This window comes from Stegostoma tigrinum, chromosome 5 (assembly GCF_030684315.1).
Source record: "Stegostoma tigrinum isolate sSteTig4 chromosome 5, sSteTig4.hap1, whole genome shotgun sequence".
In the NCBI taxonomy this organism is placed as follows: Eukaryota; Metazoa; Chordata; class Chondrichthyes; order Orectolobiformes; family Stegostomatidae; genus Stegostoma; species Stegostoma tigrinum.
In genome coordinates this window covers 128,253,462-128,273,628 of record NC_081358.1, presented here as the reverse complement: position 1 = coordinate 128,273,628, position 20,167 = coordinate 128,253,462, and the positions used below count along the sequence as shown (strand labels likewise).

The 20,167-nt window shown below is 48.3% G+C and overlaps 1 protein-coding gene across 4 annotated transcripts in view; it reads left to right on the top strand.

Annotated features, from left to right (window-relative positions):
- The window catches only part of abcf2a (ATP-binding cassette, sub-family F (GCN20), member 2a), a 63,678-nt gene that overhangs the window by 17,276 nt on the left and 26,235 nt on the right, over positions 1-20,167 (top strand). For 3 of the 4 annotated variants that reach the window (XM_048528668.2, XM_048528666.2, XM_048528667.2), the window contains 5 exons: positions 12,262-12,474; positions 12,929-13,111; positions 16,864-17,035; positions 17,692-17,787; positions 18,730-18,832. In XM_048528668.2, the coding sequence (XP_048384625.1) occupies positions 12,262-12,474; positions 12,929-13,111; positions 16,864-17,035; positions 17,692-17,787; positions 18,730-18,832 (767 nt within the window). The remainder of the gene's footprint in view (positions 1-12,261; positions 12,475-12,928; positions 13,112-16,863; positions 17,036-17,691; positions 17,788-18,729; positions 18,833-20,167) is intronic. The other variant, XM_048528669.2, reaches the window with a different exon arrangement.

The following is a 20,167-nucleotide window of genomic DNA, read 5'->3' as shown; positions in this document are numbered from 1 at the left end:
AAACAAAGAAACCACCCCGGCAGTCGTCTCCCCACACAGTCCCCATTGGCCTCCTGCCAGTTGGGGAAGGCGCCGGCTGGGCCCAGTTACCAGATAGGGCCCTTTTTTCTACTCTGGACGAAGGGTTTCATACGGTGGTCTTTCCTGACTGCGCCTTGGCAGTGGCTGCCCCAAGCTTTAGCACGTCCCTCAGCACGTAGTCCCGGACCTTGGAGTGCGCCAGTCTGCAACGCTCGGTCGGGGTCAGTTCTTTCAGCTGGCAGACCAGCAAGTTGTGGGCAGACCAAAGAGCGTCTTTCACCGCGTTGATGGTCCTCCCGGCGCAGTTGATGTTGGACTCGGGGTGTGTGTCCCGGGAAACAGCCCGTAGAGCATGGAGTCCCATGTCACGGAACTGCTGAGAACGACCCTCGACAAATACCACTGCATCTCCCTCCTGACCTGTGCATAGGCACACTCCAGAAGGAGGTGATAGACAGTCTCAGTCTCATTTCCTCCCCTCCTCTTCCCCCTTTTTCCCCCCCCCCCCCCCCCCCCCACACCCACCCTGCAGTCGCCTTGAGGGCAGTGTGCGGTGGTGCAGAGATTCCGGGCGTGCGTAAAGGATCTCACTGGCAGAGCCCCTCTCACCGCCAGCCAAGCAATGTCCTCGTGCTTGTTTGAAAGTTCTGGTGATGAGGCATTCTGCCAAACAACTTTGGCAGTCTGTGTGGGGAACCACACGACGGGATCCACCCTCTCCTTTATTTTGGAACTCTCCGGGAAGTGCCTTTTCCGAGTCTTTACGTCGCTCGTCGATGTTTGTGTGCTCTCTAGCATCACCACAGACCAAGGACCAGGTGATACTGGTGTTATATGAGGCTGGTTGTCATCGTCATTATCAGCGGAGCCCTAGTGATGTTATTGGCTTTGTAAGGATTATGTGGACCTGCTTCTGTCTCGGTGGAGGATCTTACCTCACCGTTTGCAGTTTTTGCTCACTTGTCACTGAAGAGTTATAAGAGTTCGAGTGTCAGTGACAGAGTGAGTCTTGATGTCTTTTGGGTGAACGTATCGCATCTCTCGATGCCGAGGAATTTCATGAGGCGGTTATTCATATCCAGTCACTTGCCTCGTGCGCCCATCACGAAGCCAAAATACCTGGGCACCACGCCTCCCGTCAATTCCGTGACCTCGGCATTCAGGTGTTTATACTTTTTCTCTCGCCATGCTGTTTCCAGTGCTTTACTGTCATTCTTGTGCTGCACTGTGACATCTACAACCGCGATCTTCTGGTCTTTTCTTAATATGAGATCAGGTTTCCATAGGGAGCCGTTTTTGTTAAACAGTCTGGGCTCCACGTACGATGTCCAGCAGTACTTACTGACATGTTTCTGCAACTGGTCAGCGATCTTGTTATGGCGTTTTATCCGAGCATTTTTTACGAATGGGCAGCATTCTGAGATGTGTGATATGGTTTCGTTCGCCATCTCACACCTTCGGCATAATTTGTTTCGGTTTGGCCTACCTCTAGATAATGTGGTTCTTGTCAGGTATAGATTACACAGCACGAGCACGCTGTTGATAAATCTAGAGGATTTTTGCTGTACTCTGGCCTTTGTCCAAGAATTAGAGATCTTGTCGACTCTAAAGTACTGGATGCCTGCCCCTTGACATTCCAGCTTTTGCCATTTTTCGAATTCCCACTCCCTCCAGCCTGCATACCTGTTGGGTGGTTTTGGTCATCCCACATTTTGCCTTCTGGAGTGCCGGCATCATGTCTTGGATGGTGGTCATCGTGTCGTTCCCCCTCCCCCGCCGCTGCTGCGGCTACTGGGTTGGAAACTTTCAATTTCCTTGAGCACCTTGAGCTTGCGCAGTCCCGCAGCGGTCTCTGTGTTGCTCTCTCCTTTTATACTGAAATGAGGCCCGAATGACCACATCACTGGACATGTCTAGTGCCTCGTGTTTGCGAACAATCGTGAATGGGATTTGCACTTCTAGTTTTGGGACGCCTAGACCGCCATTCTTGTTGCTAGCGTATAGCATTCCGTCTGCGGTATGAGGTGGTAGGTGTAGGAATTCTTTGGCATTGCGGATTATTTGGTCCAGCTTTGAGAGTAGCCTGTGATGCTTCTGTCGGGATCAGATGGAAGTACAATCGGGGGATGACATGAACTTTTAGGATCTCCAACCGTTGTCGTGGTTGGAGAGGTGCTGCCTGTATTCCTTTAACCCAGGACTTAAGCTTCTCCTCCCACTCCCCTTCTGCCACACCTGCCCATGGATCGATGCGGGCACCCAGGTATTTCTCTGTGTCGCCTGGGGATATGTAGGCTATGGATTCGTCCCTCAGCTTCCAGTTTGCGAAGTGATTGTACAAGGAGGTTTTCCTTTTAAAAGTGAAGTGGAATCCTTCGGTCTTCGCTGTGTTAATACTTAGGCCTGTATGGTCACAGTATACCTGGAGTAGCTTAAGGTTCCTAGCCATACCAGTGTGTGAGTCGCTTAAAAGGGCAATGTCATCGGCGAAGGCCAAAGTCGAGCAGTTGACTCTTCTGCCGCCCAGGGGCATGGAGACCCCTGAGTTGGCCCTCTCCAGAGAGCACACCAACGGATCCAAAGCAATGTTAAATAATATTGAGAGTGGGTCACCCTGCTTTACGCCCCTCTCAATGGTTATTGGGGTGGTTATGTTTCTCTTCCCTTCCACCACTGTTGTGTTGCCAGTGTATAGGTCTTCAATGAGACTTGCAAAGGCTTTGGGTAGTTTCACTCTTTTTGCAAAGATTTGATCAATAGCTTGTGCCCAACCGAGTCGAACGCTTTCGCTCGATTGACAAAGACAACTGCGAGGTCCTTACGGTTGTATTTTGTTATCCTCAAAAATATCAAGGGAGCAATGTTTTCATTGCATCCGGGAGTGTCTGCTAGAAACCGTTTTTGCCTGGGGTTTATTTCGACTGCTTCACTCGGGCGTTTTGCCGTTATTTTTGTGAACATACGGAGCAGCATTGGACCGATGGTTATTGGTCGCCAGTTATCAATGCTTTTCAAGCATTCCTTATCCTCGCACTTAGGAATCAGGACCGTTCGACTCTTTTTTTTTAGTGAATCGGGGATCGTGCTTGACTTTAGCCATAAGGAGAAGAGGCGGGATAGACGAGTTTCCTCCTGCTCATGGAGTGTTCTTACATCCTGCAGTTTCAGGCTGTCTGGTCCAGCGGCACTGTTCTCATCTATCCCCTTGATGGCTGCTTCAACCTCCTCTACCTCTATGGGTTTCATCAAGGACCTGACATCGACTTTGCCAGTGTATGGGGCATACTTATTTATGTTCGATTTCTTGTTTGGTGCTGACAGTTTCTCACGGAAACATGTCTCCAATTCCTCTTTTGAGAGAGGGCAAGCGGATGAGGTCGCCGCCCCCATTATCTCGCGAGCTAGTTGATGCTGGTTGGATTTGTAAAGCCGCTGTGTTGCTCTAAACAGCGCTTTACGTGCTGCCCACCGTTTTTTGGCTCCGGTATTGCTACCGGGCCTTTTGTCTTTCTTGGCCCGATCTTTTTGAGGCCTCTTGTGTTTGTCCTGTCTTTTCCTACTATTCGTTAGTAGGTCGGTAATACTTTCCGCTTGTCCGATTCCAAGGGCATGCGTGTCCAGGTCCTTCCTTGCGCTCAAGAGCTCCTCAGCTTGTGTAAGCTGGTCATCTACGTCCCGATGTTTAGGGATCGAAGCTGGTGTTTTTCGGCTGGCTCTTTGGCGTTGGGCTTGACCATCGGAATTCTCCTGGACACTCTCTACCTCAGAATCGTGCGAGTCTATCGTTGGCTCGCTGATGGTCTTGACCTCCGTCGGGGTGTTTGCCAGGAGCCTGCGCTTGTCTGAGATTTGCTTTGGTGTTTTGGTTTTCAGCATGCTTGCGATGGATTTGTTTATCAATTTGCATCCTGCAAATCTCACCTCCAATTCCCTCAGGAGTGCCACCTCCTCCTGTGACCATACGTGGTCGTTTCTCCCAGGTTTGCCCTTGACTTTGGGTGCCGGTTTGAGGCGTTTCTCGTTCCGTAGAACTGGGTTCTTGTGCCTCTCGTGTTGACCAAGGCCTGATAGTGTTGAAAACCGTTGATCACACGCGCTGCATGCAAAGTCCCCAGTTTGGGGGTGGTTTCGTTCCTTTGCATTTGGGATAATGGCAGGCTATTGAATGGTACTCTCCTGCCTTATCGCAGCGTGAACATTTTGTTCGGATGTTCTTTATACCGTGCACTTTAGTCATATGGATCTTAAACAGGCTCAGCGTGGGGAAGAGGGTGTCGCAGTCCTTGCAGAACAGCCCATCGACGGGATAGTGGATGATTACCTCTGAGACGGACGTTCTGTCGCATACTGGCTCGATAACGACTCCTTCCATGAAGGCAGTTGCATCAGCTGTTTCATCGCCAGTCTCATTTATCGTTTTTTCGTCTGTGCCCTGCTTTACGTCTCTAACTTTTGTTGTAGAAGGTTTGGGTGGTTATGCTGATCTCAACCGCAGGGTGGGCTGCCCTTACGGTGCCTTCTACAATGTTATCTATGTCATCCGTTACAGGGTGAGTCGGCCCCCGGGAGGGGTGACCAGTCTCAGCTCCATGTAAGGTAGGAGGTAACGTCTCAAGGTCACTGTCGGTCTGGACCGAGATGGACCTTGTTGCGGGTTTTAAACATGTACAACCTAGTAACTTATCACAGCTCGCAGTTCTGGACAAGGCTGCGGACAGGTTGTTTATCCGGGACGCTTCCCAGCCGGACTGCTCCAGTGAAACTGGAAGACTCATACTGGTTTTTTTGAGAGTTGGTCTGTACAGACCATGGCTGTCTCGTACTTTTTCTGGTCGTTTGGTCACCCAGCAGCCAGGACTGCTGGGCTTACCGGCGGGGCCAACGGGGAGGTACGACACACACTATGCGCCAAAAATACGTCAAAACGTCATAGTGGGCAACTATGCGATCTCGTAAGAGAGTCATTGTTACTCCCGAAGGGCCTCGAGGATACTACGTGCTGACCACTGCCTGACAGCCTTGTGGTCAAAGCTGTTTCCCTTCAAAAATTTCTCCACGAAGGACAGGTGGTACGGGACGGTCCAACTACTTGGAGTGTTCCGCAGCAACGAGGCCAGGCCCATCCTTCGCAACACCAGGGACAGGTAGAACCTCAGTAAGTAGTGACACTTGGTGTTTGCGTACTGAGGGTCTACGCACAGCTTGATGCAGCCGCACACAAAAGTAGGCATCAGGGTGAGGGTGGCGTTCGGTACGCCCTTTCCCCCATTTTCCAGGTCTTTGTACATGGTGTCCCTGCGGACCCGATCCATCCTCGGCCACCAAATGAAGTGGAAGATGGCCCGGGTGACCGCAGCGGCGCAGGTCCAGGGAATAGGCCAGGTCTGCGCCACATACAACAGTACCGAAATGCCCTCGCACTTAACAAAGAGGGACCGGAGCATCCACCTGCCCAGCTTCTACTTCAGTTTGGTGATACGCTCCTCCCGAGTCTTAGTGCACGCCCCAGCTCCACTGAACCAAGCACCCAGCACCTTCAGGTAGTCTGTCCTGACGGTGAAGGAGCGGTCGTCCCAGTTCCCGAAGAACATGGCCTCGCTCTTGCCCCGATTGACTTTGGCACCCAAGGCCAGTTCAAACTGGCCGCAGATGTCCAACGGCCTACTCGCCGACTGATGATCAGTGCAGAAGATGGCGACGTCGTCCATGTACTGGGAGGTCTTGACCTGAAGGCCTCCGCTGCCTGGGATAGTCACGCCCTTCAGGTTCACGTCCTTCCTGATGGATGCGGCGAAGGGCTCCATACAGCACACGAACAAGGCAGGAGAGAGCAGGTAGCCCTGCCTGACTCCAGATCTGACGGGAAAACTGTCCGATTCCCACCCATTGATCGAGACTTCACTAACGCCGTTGGCGTAGAGCAGCTGGATCCAATTGTGGATGCCCTCCCCGAACCCTAATTTGGAGAGGACGTCCCTCATGTAAGCTTGAGAGACCCTGTCGAAGGCCTTCTCCTGGTCTAGGATGATGAGGCAGGTGTCCACCCTCCTGTCCTGCACATAGGCGATTATATCCCTGATGAGCGCGAGGCTCTCAGCAATCTTCCTGCCCGGCACAACACAGGTTTGGTCAGGGTGAATTACCGACTCCAGGACAGACCTGACCCGGTTGGCTATGACCTTGGCCAGGATTTTGTAGTCCACATTCAATAATGAAATGGGACGCCAATTCTTAATTTCTTCCCTCTTCCCCCTTCCTCCTTGTAAATGAGGATGATGCCCTTCCTCGTGGACTTGCAGGTTTTCCCTGCCCAAAGCGCACTGTCGTACACCTTCAGCAGGTCCCACAGAGCGGAATACAGCTCGATCAGTAAGCCATCACTCCCGGGAGTCTTATTCCTCTCCAAGGACTTGAGGGCTCTGGTCAGCTTGTCCAGGGATATTGGCCGGTCCAGCCACTCCCTTGTGCCGTCGTCTAAGACCTCCGTGATTGACGACAGGAACGATGCTGTCAGTGGGCTTTGCGTCATACATTCCGGCATAGGAGGATCTGCTGATCCTCAAAATGTCGGGCTGAGACGACGTCACCGAGCCGACGTCCTCCTTCAGCCGGCTAAGCACAGAGCTCTCTTTGTGCACCTTCTGAAAGAAGAAACACGAGTACGTCTCGTCCTGCTCCACGGAGTGGACCCTGGACCAGAAGATTATCCTGGACGCCTCCGCGGCGAAAAGCAAGGCTTGCTGGCCCCTCACCTCGTGGAGGTCCTCCGTGACATCGACCCCCATCGACTGCAGAAGGAGCAGGTTCTGCATCTTTTTCTGGAGTCGCGACAGATTTCCCCGCCCCCCTCTCACCTTCTGAACACCCTTAAGGACAAAGAACCTCTTGATGTTCTCCTTCACCATCTTCCACCAGTCACCCAGAGATTCAAAGAGGGGTTTCACGGTTCTCCAACTGGCGTACTCCCTCTTAAGCTCCTCGACGTTCTCTGGGGTTAACAGAGTCATGTTGAGCTTCCACATCCCCTTGCCATCCTGCTGGTTGCCCTGTAAGTGACAGTCGGCCAGCAGGAGGCAGTGGTCAGAGAAGAACACCGGCTTGACGCCGGTGGACCTGACCGAGAACGCCCGTGACACAAACAGGAAGTCTATCCTTGAGCGGATAGACCCGTCTGGCCGCGACCAGGCGTACCTCCGCTGCGCTCCATCTGCAGGGGTGCTGAAGACGTCGAGCAGCTTGGCGTCCTTCACCGTGCCCATCAGGAATCTGGACATGACGTCCAGTTGACTCCCCCCACCCGCTGTCCCCACGCCGGATCTTCAATCTGCATCGATGATGCAGTTGAAGTCTCCGCCTAGGATGACCGGCCTGGACATAGCCAGCAGGGGTGGAAGCCACTGCAGGACGGCCAACCGCTCATTCCGTATCACTGGGGCGTACACGTTGATTAGCCTCAGGGGAGCATTCCTGTAGGTGATGTCAGCCACTAGGAGGCGCACCCCCCACCACCAATTTGAGAGATGGTGAAGTCGTGCCCCCACAGCAGAATAGCCAGGCCCGAGGAACGACAGTCGTTACCACCCCCCCTCCCCGACCAGATCGAAGGCCCACAGGTCCAGGCGCCCGACCATTTCCCGTACCTGCTGAGGTGCGGTATCGCGCACTCCTACAGAAACAGGAGGTCCGCCTTGATGGTCAGGTAGGCCAACGTGGACACACATCTTGCGGTGGACTTGACGCTGCGCACATTAATGCGCGCAACTCATACCCCCATTGTGGGCAGTGACTGCAGTACCCTCCCCGAGTCCAAGGTCCAGCCCCTCTATCTGTCGCTTCATGCCCATTGCCCAGGCGAACTGCTGGATGCTCTCCGGGCTCAAGAAACCGTCCGTGCTGCCTTCTGGGTGGCATCCCCCCGTCGGGGGTACGGAGGCAAGATAGTCTGCCTCTGGGTGAGGCTGTTTCCTGCTTCCCACCTGAAGGTTCCAGGGGCCCCTCCAGGGCCCCAGAGGCGGTTGGCTGAGTGTCGGAGGGAGCCTCAGGATGCCTCCCATCACCTGGAATCAGGGTGCTGCTTTCCTTCTCCCTTGAGATCTTTAGCTTCTGCTTTGGGCAGACCGCTTCCGAATCCCCCTCGTCAGAAGAGCTCTTATAGCCCCCCTGTAGCTGCCTCTTCCTGCCTGATGGTTGCGGTGTCAGGGCCCGCCGGCGCACCTTCCTCCTCGCCTTCCGGACCGGTGTCCACTCCCCTGGCTCACCTGTTGCCTCCTCCATCGACTCCGGATTGTCGGGGGGGGAGCGGAGCCTGCAGGGGCGCTTTGCTGGCCTCTGGTCCGTCCTGCGGGGCTGGGCCCTCCTGCACGACCTGGCCCTCCTGCACATTAGGGGGGTCCTTGCAGGGGCCTGGTGCCTTCCTCTCCTCTGGGGGGGGCTTGCCCCGCATTGCCCCTGCCAGCAACCTGGGCGTAGATGGTCCCCTGCCGCGGGCATGCCCTATCGAGGTGGCCCGCTTCCCCGCAAAGGTTGCAGCTTTTTTCTTTTGGGCAATCCTTTGCAAGGTGTCCCTCCTCCCTGCAGTTCCTGCAGATGGTGGCTTTGCAGTCGGCCGCCACGTGACCTGACCTACCACAGGCATGGCAGACTTTAGGTTGCCCTGCATAGGTCAGGTAGCCCTTGCTCCCGCCAATCGCGAAGCTGGACGGTGGGTGTACGATGTGACCGTCCGCGCCCGTCCTCAGCGTCACCCTGACCTGCCTCTTACTGGTCCAGATCCCGAAGGGGTCCATGATGTTGGTTCGGTCCCCTTCCACCTTCACGTATCTTCTGAGGCAGGTCAGGACATCAGCTGCTGGCACATGCGGATTGTACATATGTACAGTCACCATATGGCTCCTCTGCACCTGCATCACGAACAGCGGGACAGCGGTCAGTATGGAGAGGGGGCCATCACCTCCTTTCTCCTTGAAAACGTCCAGGAAGCACTCGCCAAGCTTGGCACTCCTGAAGGTTACATCGTAGAAACCTCCTCTGGGGAAATCCTGCAGGCAGTAAATGTCCGCAGCAGCGAACCCGCAACAGTCCAACAGGACCCTCTTCACGAAGAAGGTGCGGTCCACAGGTGCACCTTCATCCGCCTTCTTCACGGAAACGCGGATGGTGTTCAGGACCCCTGACCTGGGGCACGAGCACTCGCCGCAGCCATCATTGCAGGTTGGCTGCTCCCCTGAACCAGCATGAGGCCGAAGCCAGCATTAAGATCCACCAGTTGCAAAGGTGCACAGCCAACTCGACGTCTTCCTTCCACCTCCAACACAGTTGCGCTCTCCTCTTCTCAGTCCACAAAAGAGTGGGTCTTTATTTTGTTCCGGATGTAAGCCGGTTTACTGAGCTGGAAGGTTTGTTTTCAGACGTTTAGTCACCATTCTAGGTAACATCATCAGTGAGCCTCTGGTGAAGTGCTGGTGTTATGTCCCGCTTTCTATTTATCTGTTTAGGTTTCCTTGGGTTGGTGATGTCATTTCCTGCATTGGTGATGTCATTTCCTGTTCTTTTTCTCAGGGTGGTAGATTGATTTGGAGCCAATATGTTTGTTGATGGAATTCTGGTTGGAATGCCATGCTTCTAGGAATTCTCGTGCGTGTCTCTGTTTGGCTTGTCCTAGGATGGAGCCCACACACTGCAGCACAGAGGAACTACGAAGAGCAGAAGAAAATCACCTATACAGCGTATTCAAAAAGAACGGGTACCCAATGAACACAGTCTGCCGATTTCTCAGCAACAAACCCAAACAAACAGACAAAACAGGCTCAGAAACCATAACCACTCTCCCCTACATCAAAGACATTTCCGAAATGACTGCCAGACTACTCGGACCTCTTGGCATCAGGGTAGTCCACTAGCCCACAAACCCACCAACACACTAAAACAACAGCTGATGAACTTAAAAAAAAACCCTATACAGACAACAAGCAAAACGAACGGCATTTACGAAATACCTTGCAAGAACTGTGACAAACACTACATTGGACAAACAGGCAGAAAGCTAGCCACCAGGATACGTGAACATCAACTAGCCACAAAAAGACACAACGCACTATCACTAGTATCCTTACATACAGATGAGGAAGGACACCACTTTGATTGGGACAACACATCCATCCTAGGATAAGCCAAGCAGAGACATGCACAAGAATTCCTAGAAGCATGGCATTCCAACGGGAACTCCATCAGCAAACACATTGATTTGGAGCCAATCTACCACCCTCTGAGAAAAAGAACAGGAAATTATATCACCAACACAAGGAAACCTAAACAGATAAATAGAAAGCGGGACATAACACCAGTGCTTCACCGGAGGCTCACTGATGATGTTACCTAGAATGGTGACGAAACGTCTGAAAATGAGCCTTCCAGCTCAGCGAGCAAACTTACATCCATTAGGTAGGTTATAGGGAAATGGGTCTGGATGGGATGATCCGAGGAATGGTGTGGACTTGTTGAGCTGACGGGCCTGTTTCCACACCAGGGATTCTATGATCTAATCCGTGAAGTGCTTCGAGATGGCTGGTCATTGCCCACACCAGCTCCAGTCTCCCAGCCTGCCTCTGTCCCCTACGGTTTGCCTACTGACATAAATCCACAAAGGATGCAACATTCATTCCTGGGACATCTGGTAACAAAGACACCTACATCAGACTTCTGATCATTGACCACAGCTCCGCCTTCAACACCATTATCCCTCCAGGCTGATCTCAAAGCTGCGTGACCTTGGTGTCGGCTCTGCTGTCTGTAACTGGATCCTCAGCTTCCTGACCCACAGGCTGCAATCAGTGACAATAGGTAACTGCACCTTCTCCACAGTAACACACAACACAGAAGACGCCCCCCCACCTTACTGTGTTGCCAAATTCTAAACAAATGACATCTGCAAGTTCGCCGACACCACCGCATTGGGACAGATATCTAACAACGACGAGTCAAAATACATAAGGGAGATAGAGGGCTTGGTATTGTGGTGCAATGAGAACAACCTTCTCTCAATGTCAGCCAAACTAAAGAATTGATCACAGACTTAAAGAAAGGAAAAGAACACCCCCATTCGCATCAATGAAACGGAGGTTGAAAGAGTGAAGAGCATCAAATTCCTCGGAGTGACAATAACTAATGACCTGCCCTGGGCTTCCCACGTAGATGCAGCAGTCAAGAAGGTACAACAATGCCTGTTCTTCCTCACGCCACTCAGGAAATTTGGCGTGTCCATAAGGGTCCCTCACTAACTTCTACCGATGCACCACTGAAAGCGTACAGTCCGGGTGCCAAATGGATTGGTACGGCAACTGCTCTGCCCAGGACAGTAAGAAACTACAGAGGGTGGTGTGTACAGCCCAGATCATCACGGAAGCCAACCTTCCATCCATGGACTGCATTTACACGGTTCTCTGCTGTGGAAAGGCAGCCAACATCATCAAAGACTCATCGCACCCTGGTAATGCTCACCTCCAGCCTCTTCCGTCAGGCAGAAGGTACAGAAGCCTAAATACATGGACCAGCAGGTTCAGGAGCAGCTTCCTTCTGGCCATTATCAGACCATTGAATGAACTGTAGCCTCAAATAATGTAACCTGCAAGGTAACTTGTATGCCTGAAGTCTTTTTGATCTGTACATCCTTTGCCTTCTGTGATCTGCTTGTACTGCTCATATCAAAGCTTTTCACTGTATTTCCATACACCTGACAAAAAAATCAAAATCAAAATTAAATCAATTCAGTGGTTCCTAAACTCAAAGGGCCTTTCTAGATGAAGAACGGTCATCTCAATGTTAGAATGGGGAAGCAAAAACCGACTGCAGTTCTGTTTTACCTCTGTGAACTGCCTGTTTTCCTGTGTGTGTGTGTGTGTGTGTCGAAGTTTATAAAGGGATTCAAGTTTTAGTTAGTAGTGTTAAATGTCCATGGCGCTAATTTGCTTACCTGTAGCTATAGGCTACTGATAAATATTTTTTTGTTCAGTACCGAAACCTGGTTTATGCTTTCATCAGTCTTGGCCAGAAGGTCAGGAAAATTTGGGATAGCGTTATGGAACTTGGTATGATTCCAAGAAAAGATGGCTTGATTTACAATATGCTACCCCAGTAGGTTGTAACAATCTATCATGTCATGTGCCTTGGTGCCTTCTCAGCCATACCTGGCTTTCATTGCCATTGTGACATGATTTTTCCTCTTACATCTTTCCCTTTCCATAGGAGTAGCACAAATTACCAATGAGCTTGATGATTTTGAGCTGAAGAAAGCAGCAGCACGAGCAGTCACAGGAGTACTGGCCTCGCATCCCAACAGCACGGATGTTCACATCATCAACCTGTCACTTACTTTCCACGGTCAGGAGCTACTAAGCGACACAAAACTTGAGCTAAATTCTGGCCGGCGTTATGGACTGATTGGTCTCAATGGAACTGGTAAGGTCACGTGCTCAGTGAGCAAAGACATGCCTTGAAGTTCTTGTAGTTTATAACTCTGAAACATTTAGGAAGTTGATAGCTGCTCTCCACTGTTTTATGCAGTGCCTTTTCCTTGGCTATTAGAATACATTCCTTTAAAAGCAGTGGAAATGTGATGAATCTGGAAGTCAGTAGTAATATGCTGTTGGCCTTTGTCTTATCACCACCCACACAGGCAAAGTGGAGCCAAATGAAATGCTGAATGGTCAGCATGGTGGCCACTGTGTGACCAGAACACATGAACTGTGTGGCATTTGGCCAGTGAGTCCAGGATTTAGAAAGGGTCTTCTCCAGATCATTATATTTGGGCACTTGGCTGTCTTGGTAATAGTTGGATTTTCTGAATTGTGCTAGATTCTAACTTGCAGTTTTTGTGGACTTCAGACACTAATTTATATCTTCCTCACTTCAGGGAAATCCATGCTGCTGTCTGCTCTGGGCCACCGGGAATTACCAATACCAGAACACATTGACATTTACCATCTTACACGGGAGATGCCGCCTAGTGACAAAACACCACTCGACTGTGTGATTGAGGTGGATAGGGAACGTATTGAGCTGGAGAAAGAAGCAGAACGTCTAGCCCACGAAGACTGTAACTATCCACTTGAACATTGTTTTTTCCATTCAGGTCCAATCCCTTTTATGCAATTACACCTTTAGTGGCTAGAAATCTATCTGTTTATTGCTCACGTACGTTCAGTGACATTAGCTTCATAGCATTCTGTAGTAGATAACTGTCACAGTTCACCACCCTCTGAAGAAATTTCTCTTCATCTCTGTCTTTCCTGATATAGTGACCCATTGTTTTGGATCCTCTAGCATCTAATCTACTCGACCCCTTTCCGACCTTTTATACATTTCAATTTTATCCCCACAATCCAGCACGGTTAGCTTGACTTCTCCTTGTTTGTCAAACCTGCCATCGCAGGAATCAGTCTGATGATCCTTTGCTGCCCTTCCTCTGTGGGAAGTATATATTTTCCGTAGGAAGACCAAAACTGGATATAGTACTTGAGGTGTGTTCTCTCCAAGGCCATGTACAGGTGTAGCACCAGAAAATTGGAGAGAGGCAAACATCATTCCCTTGTTCAAAAAAGGGAATAAGGATAACCCTGGAAATTACAGGCCAAGTTAGTCTTCTGTCAGTGGTGGGCAAATTTTTGGAAAGGGCTCTGAGAGACAGGATTTATGATCACTTGGAAAGGCACAATTTGATTTGTGATGGTCAGCATAGATTTGTGAGGGGTAGCTCATGCCTCACAAACCTTATCGAATTCTTTGAAGAGGTCAGCAAATGCGTGGATGAACCTAGAGCAGTGGATGTGGTATACATGGATTTAAGTAAGGCATTTGATAAGGTTCCCTATGATAGGCTCATGCAGAAGGTAAGGAGGCATGGGATAGTGGGAAATGTGGCAGATTGGATTCAGAATTGGCTCACCCTTAGAAGACAAAGGGTGGTAGTGGATGGAAAATATTCAACATGGTGCTCAGTTACGAGTGGTATACCACCGGGATCTGTCCTGGGTCCTCTTTTATTTGTGATTTTTTTGTAAATGATTTGGATGAAGGAGTGGAAGGGTGGGCTAGCAATGTTAAGGATGATACAAAAGTGGGTCGTGTTGTGGATAATGTGGAGGGCTGTTCTAGTTTACAAAGGGACATTGATAAGATGCAGAGCTGGGCTGAGAAGTGGTAGATGGAGTTTTAACCCTGAAAAGTGTGAGGTGATTCATCTTGGAAGGACAAATTTGAAAGCAGGATACAGGGTTAACGGAAAGATTCTTGGCAGTGTGGAGGAGCAGAGGTATCTTGTGGTTCATGTTCACAGTTCCCTGAAAGCTGCCATCTAGGTGGATAGAGTTGTTAAGAAGGTATATGGTGTGTTAGTTTTCATTAATAAAGAGATTGAGTTCAAGAGCAGTGAAGTTTCATGCCCCATCTATGCAAAAGCCTGGTTCAGCCACATCTGGAGTATTGTGTCCAGTTCTGGTCAATAGACAATAGGTGCTGGAGTAAACCATTCTGCCCTTTGAGCCAGCACCACCATTCATTATGTTCATCCACAATCAGTATCCTGTTCCTGCCTTATCCCCATAACCCTTGATTCCACTACCTTTCAAGAAAGAGATGGATAGAGCTCTTGAAAGTATCCAGAGAGTTGGCCTCCACTGCCTTCTGGGGCAGAGCATTCCATATATTCATCACTCTCTGGGTGAAGACGTTTTCCCTCAACTCTGTTCTAAATGGCCTACCCCTTATTTGGGTTGCCCAGGAAAGACGTGGAAGTGTTAGAAAAGGTGCAGAGGAAATTTACCAGGATGTTACCTGGAATGGAGGGCAGGTCTTGCGAGGAAAGGTTGACAGGCTTTAGAATCACAAAGGATGAGAGATGACTTGATAGAGGTGTACAAAATGATCAGAGGTACAGATAGAGTAGACAGCCAAAGACTTTTTCCTAGGGTGGAGGTAGCTGTTATGAGGAGGCATAGTTTTAAAGTGAGTGGAGGCAGATATAGGGGAGACGTCAGAGGTAGGCTCTTTACTCAGAGTGGTCGGTCGGGGCGTGGAATGCATTGCCAGAGCGGGTATTGGAGTCAGCCTCATTAAGGGCTTTTAAGCGGCTAATAGGCATATGGATGATAGTATAAGGTAGGGGTGGAGGTTTAGGGTAAAAGTTTGGCACAACATTGTAGGCCGAAGGACCTGTACTGTGCTGTACCTTTCTATGTTCTATATATGACTGCAGTAAGGCATTCTGCTTCTGTACTCAAACCCTCTTGGAATGAAGATCAATATGCCATTTGTCCGCTTTACTACTTGCTGCAACTACATATTTACTTTCACTGACTGGTACACAAAAGTTCCTTTGTGTATCAGCATTTACTTGTTTAAATAATACCCTGCCGTTACATTTTTCCTACTAAAGTGGACAACTTCACACTTATCCATATTATTTTATATTTGCTATACATTTGTCCACTCGTCTCAACTTGTGTAAAATGTGTTGAAGACTCATGTTCCTTACCCCTCATTGTTTGTATCTATCCAGGCCGAAGGAACCTGGGGTTTCATAGCAAATTTAAATGATGGTAGTGCTGTCTCAGTTCCACACAGGAACATAAGAAATAGGAGCAGAAGTAGCGTTCAGCCCCTCAAACTCAAGACTGCCTCACAATTCAACAAGATCATTGCTGGTTTGCCCTTAAACCCTGTTATATGCCAGCTCATTCGTAGCTCTCAACTCCCTGATAGTTCAAAAATCTATCTGAAGACCTCACCTTTAAATATGTTGTGATCTAGCCTTCACCACTGTCTTGGTTAGAAGATTCCAGGCATTTACTACCCTCTGAGAGAAGAAAGTCACTTTTAAAGTTAATGTCCATTTAAAATTTTTTCCTGTTAGTGGAAAAAATGTATGTACCGTATCAAGCCCCTTCAGAATCTTGTATGTTTCAATAAGATCACCCCTCATTTATCTAAACTCTAAGTAAAGGCAGAGCCTGTTAAGCCATTTTTGATAAGTTAATCCCTGCACTCCAAGAATCAACTCAGAGAGTCTTTTTCGAGCTTCCTCCAATTCCAAAGGTCCTGTGGAGACCAAAGCTGTACGCAGTACTTCAGCTACACCAATTAGAACGAGAGCAGAGCTGTAATCTCTCAGAATCACAGAATTGTTCCAGTGCAGAAGGAGACTATTCGGCCCATTATACTTGTACTGGCTGTACAAACTGGTTTCGTTACCTGTTGTCAATCTCCATTATCCCCATACCCTTTGCCTTTATCCAGTTAATCATCTCCAACATCCACTTGAATGCCTCGGTTGAACCTGCCTCCTCCACACTTCATGACAATACAGTCCAAACCCTAAAGACGTGTAAAATGTTTTTTTGTCACATCACGATCACTTATTTTGAACATCATTTTAAATTCATGCCCATTTGTTCTTTCTGTGAGTTGGAACAATGTCTCCCTGCTACACAGCTTCCTCCAGCTTGAAAAATATCTGTTGAATGTTACTAATTAATGTGATAGTGATGTGACAGCGAATTGTGCAAATATTACTTTAATGCTGGGCCTAGTGTTCTTTGCACTGTCCATACAGCCTTTGGTCTCTAAAGGATCTCCTATAAAATGTAGATAATTGTGAAAGAAGTCACCTTTCACTGTGCTGTGTTGCAGCTGTAACTAGCTACTGCAATATGTGGAGGATGATTGGTTGTGACTGTGGGTGGTGTGCATAGTAACCAGACCAAGTTGTTCCATCTGTACCCAGTTGTATTTGATCTTCTGGCCTGCAACTGTATTTTTCTCTCTCTCTTCCCCCTCTCCCTCCCCCTCCAGCGGAGTGTGAGAAACTTCTACAAATCTATGACCGTTTGGAGGAATTGGATGCAGACAAGGCAGAAGTGCGAGCATCCCGGATTCTCCACGGATTGGGGTTCTCACCAGCCATGCAGCGGAAGATGATGAAGGATTTTAGTGGAGGCTGGAGGATGAGAGTGGCCCTTGCAAGGTAATCAAGCATGAGATGGTGCTGTGGGGAAGGCAAGAACTTTACATATAACCTCCAAAATGAACTGGTTTTATACCTTCTCTGCTCTTGGTTTTTTTTCTCTCATTATCGTTTCTATTGGTTTTAGCAGAGATGTCCAAATTCCCAGTCTGCTTCCTGATTTGTTTTCTAGTCTCACAGCCCCATTGGGCTAGTTACTGCAATGCCTTGATGTGCTGAGTTTGGATCAGGCTCTGTGGAAAGACTTTCTGCTTTGGTTGCTTCTGGATTTGTTCTGCATTTCCAACTCTAGCGTCCTGTATTAGAACATAGAACATAGAACTGTCAACGCCTTATTCATTGCTATTAATCGAATTTGCATATAGTAAGAACTATGATTCTCTTTTTATTAAAGCTTATTCCAGTAACTGGATGAGTTTAGATAGTGACCTTTTGTATGCACTATGAGCTAGTGACTGGTGCTGATTGACTTGGGTTGGTCATTTGCTAGTATTAAGCCTCTGTACCTCTCTGTCAGCTCCCCCTAGTGGAGAGGCCTGGTACTGCAGAAAAATTCCTGTAGTTTGGGGAAATATTTAAACTTGGGTTATTGCAGCTGACCTCTCTTTATTTCTGCCTGTTCGTGATTACTGTGGTTTCTTCTTATTTTTTTCTAGAGCATTATTTATCAAACCCTTCATGCTTTTGTTAGATGAACCTACTAATCACCTTGATTTGGATGCCTGTGTATGGCTGGAAGAGGAATTGAAATCGTAAGTGGCTCTTTACCCTGGCTATGCAGTGATCTTGCAGGGATAATCTTACTGCCCACAGTCATGTAGTGATCACAAAGTGAGGCACTGATGGAGTGAGATCTGGATTATGTATACTTGTGATGTGTATCAGGCCAAGTGTGAGTCAGTCTTTCTACAGGCTGCAGCAGTACTTTCAGATTTGTGATAATTCTGAAACTACACTTTATGCACTTGTATGATGCAGGTGAATATGCTTCACATGGCGCACTTACTTGGAAACATGAGACAGTTTCAGCATAGGGGATCATATGGCCTGGTCTGATCTATGCCAGCTGTCTGGAAGCACACTTTCACTTTTCAAAGAAACTGCCATTCAGAAGCAGGGAATGCAAACACTCATTCTTCCTGTTCCAGTGATGGAACCTGAATTGTGGGTACTAGACTACCCAGGCGAAGCATTAGCCGATATGTTTTCTCACAGCCCATTGCACAAACTGATTCTTTCCTCTAAAAATGTCTGTTGAAATGTACAGGGTACATTTTCAAATGTGGGCCTGAGCATGCTGCATGTATTTGTCCCCTCCCTGAACAAAAATGAGCGTTTTTATTGATTGGTGCTGCATCTGCTGTCGTAAAACCTGTTTTTGTTCCTGTCTGTTTTTGAGCACAGTAAAGTTGGATTCCAATTGGCTTCTCGAATATTGTGGTTGTTGAATTCGGGGCTGAGACTTTGGAGATTCGAGTTACCCAGTGTCACTGTCTGATTCCAAGGCAGGTGGTTACTGGGTAAAATGTTCTCCTTATGTATTTTATTGCTTGCAATCGTTTCCAAGTTTGCTGGGAGACGTGCTATTCAGTTCGATCATGTAAATGCTGCTAGGAGTACTGGAAATGTATTAAAGATGAAATTTTTAACAAATCTTTGATTTTGATCTGATTTTTTGCTCTTCCTCCCACCAGATTCTCCCGGATCCTTGTCCTTGTATCTCATTCCCAGGATTTCTTGAATGGAGTTTGCAACAATATCATTCACATGCACAACCGCAAACTGAAGTATTATACAGTGAGTACTCAGATGTGAACTTATACTGAACAGCTTCTATTCTAGAACAGATCACTGGGGGGGGAAGAAACTCACGCTGACATGACATTAAATTAACCAGGAAATGCAGTAAACCCAGAACAGCTAAAATGGAAATAACAAGGTGTGGAGCTGAATGAACACAGCAAGCCAGGCAGCATCAGAGGAGCAGGAAAGCTGACATTTCAGGTCTGGACCCTTCTTCAATTTTTCTGAAGAATGGCCCAGACCCGAAATGTCAGCTTTCCTGCTCCTCTGATGCTGCCTGACTTGCTGTGTTCATTCAACTCCACACCTTGTTATCTCAGACTCCAGCATCGGCAGTTCCTACGTCTCTAAAATGGAATTAAGGCTGTATCTGGCCTATTCTAAGATATAGGTTTACATATGTTGCTAAGGCAATGTGGATTGACCCTTATTCTGTCTCAACCATTGTCCCCTTCGAACAGTCCTAAGACAGGTACAGCACAGTGTTGAAGGAGCTTTAGTTTGAAAGAATAGAGACAGCTTCCCTCTGTGTTTAACCTCAAGCTGACCTATGCGTTTCTCCACCAGGATTGCTCACCTTGAGTGTGAAAATTCACCAACTGTGGCAGTTGATTGCAGGGAATCAGTCCTCTATGATGGCTCGTGGTTCTAACTGCCCAGAAGGAAGTTGCAGATTGGACAATGGCATCATGCTAAGACTGAAATCAGGAGATGATAAATGCAGTGAGAAATAGAACTAGCTGGTGCAAAAACGGATCAGCTTTTGAGCTAAAAGTCAGAATGCACATATGAGCATCCAAATAAACAGCATTACCTTGAGCTTGCTCCATTTTCCCATTAACTCAAGCTGTGCTTGAAAAAGTCATCTCTGGGCTAGAGAGACAAACCATTTGCATTTCAGGTCACTGACGCTTTTGAGCGATTTGTGTGAATAAATTTCTGATTCGATAAGGTTGCCTGAAATTGCTGAAATAAGTGACATCCTGGATTATGTGCCTAATATTTAGAACAGTTTGTGAATCCCTGTCTGTCTGACTAAGGTGAGAGTGACATCCAATGAAGAACAAAAAAAATTAAAGTCAAAATATTTGTTCATTTTAACCTTCAGTTGGTGGTGGTAGTGAGACGTTTCATTGAATTGTGTGGTATAGATACACCCATGTAAAATGTTGGCACCATGGATACCCTGGGTAAGGATTTTTTAAAGTCACAATTTAACAACAATGTGACAAATGTGGATAAAATTGAGATCCTGTGCCTCAATCTTTGCTTTCTGAATCTCTTTGATGCAAATTAATGCTGGCGTAGTATTAGTGAGACCAGTGTTAC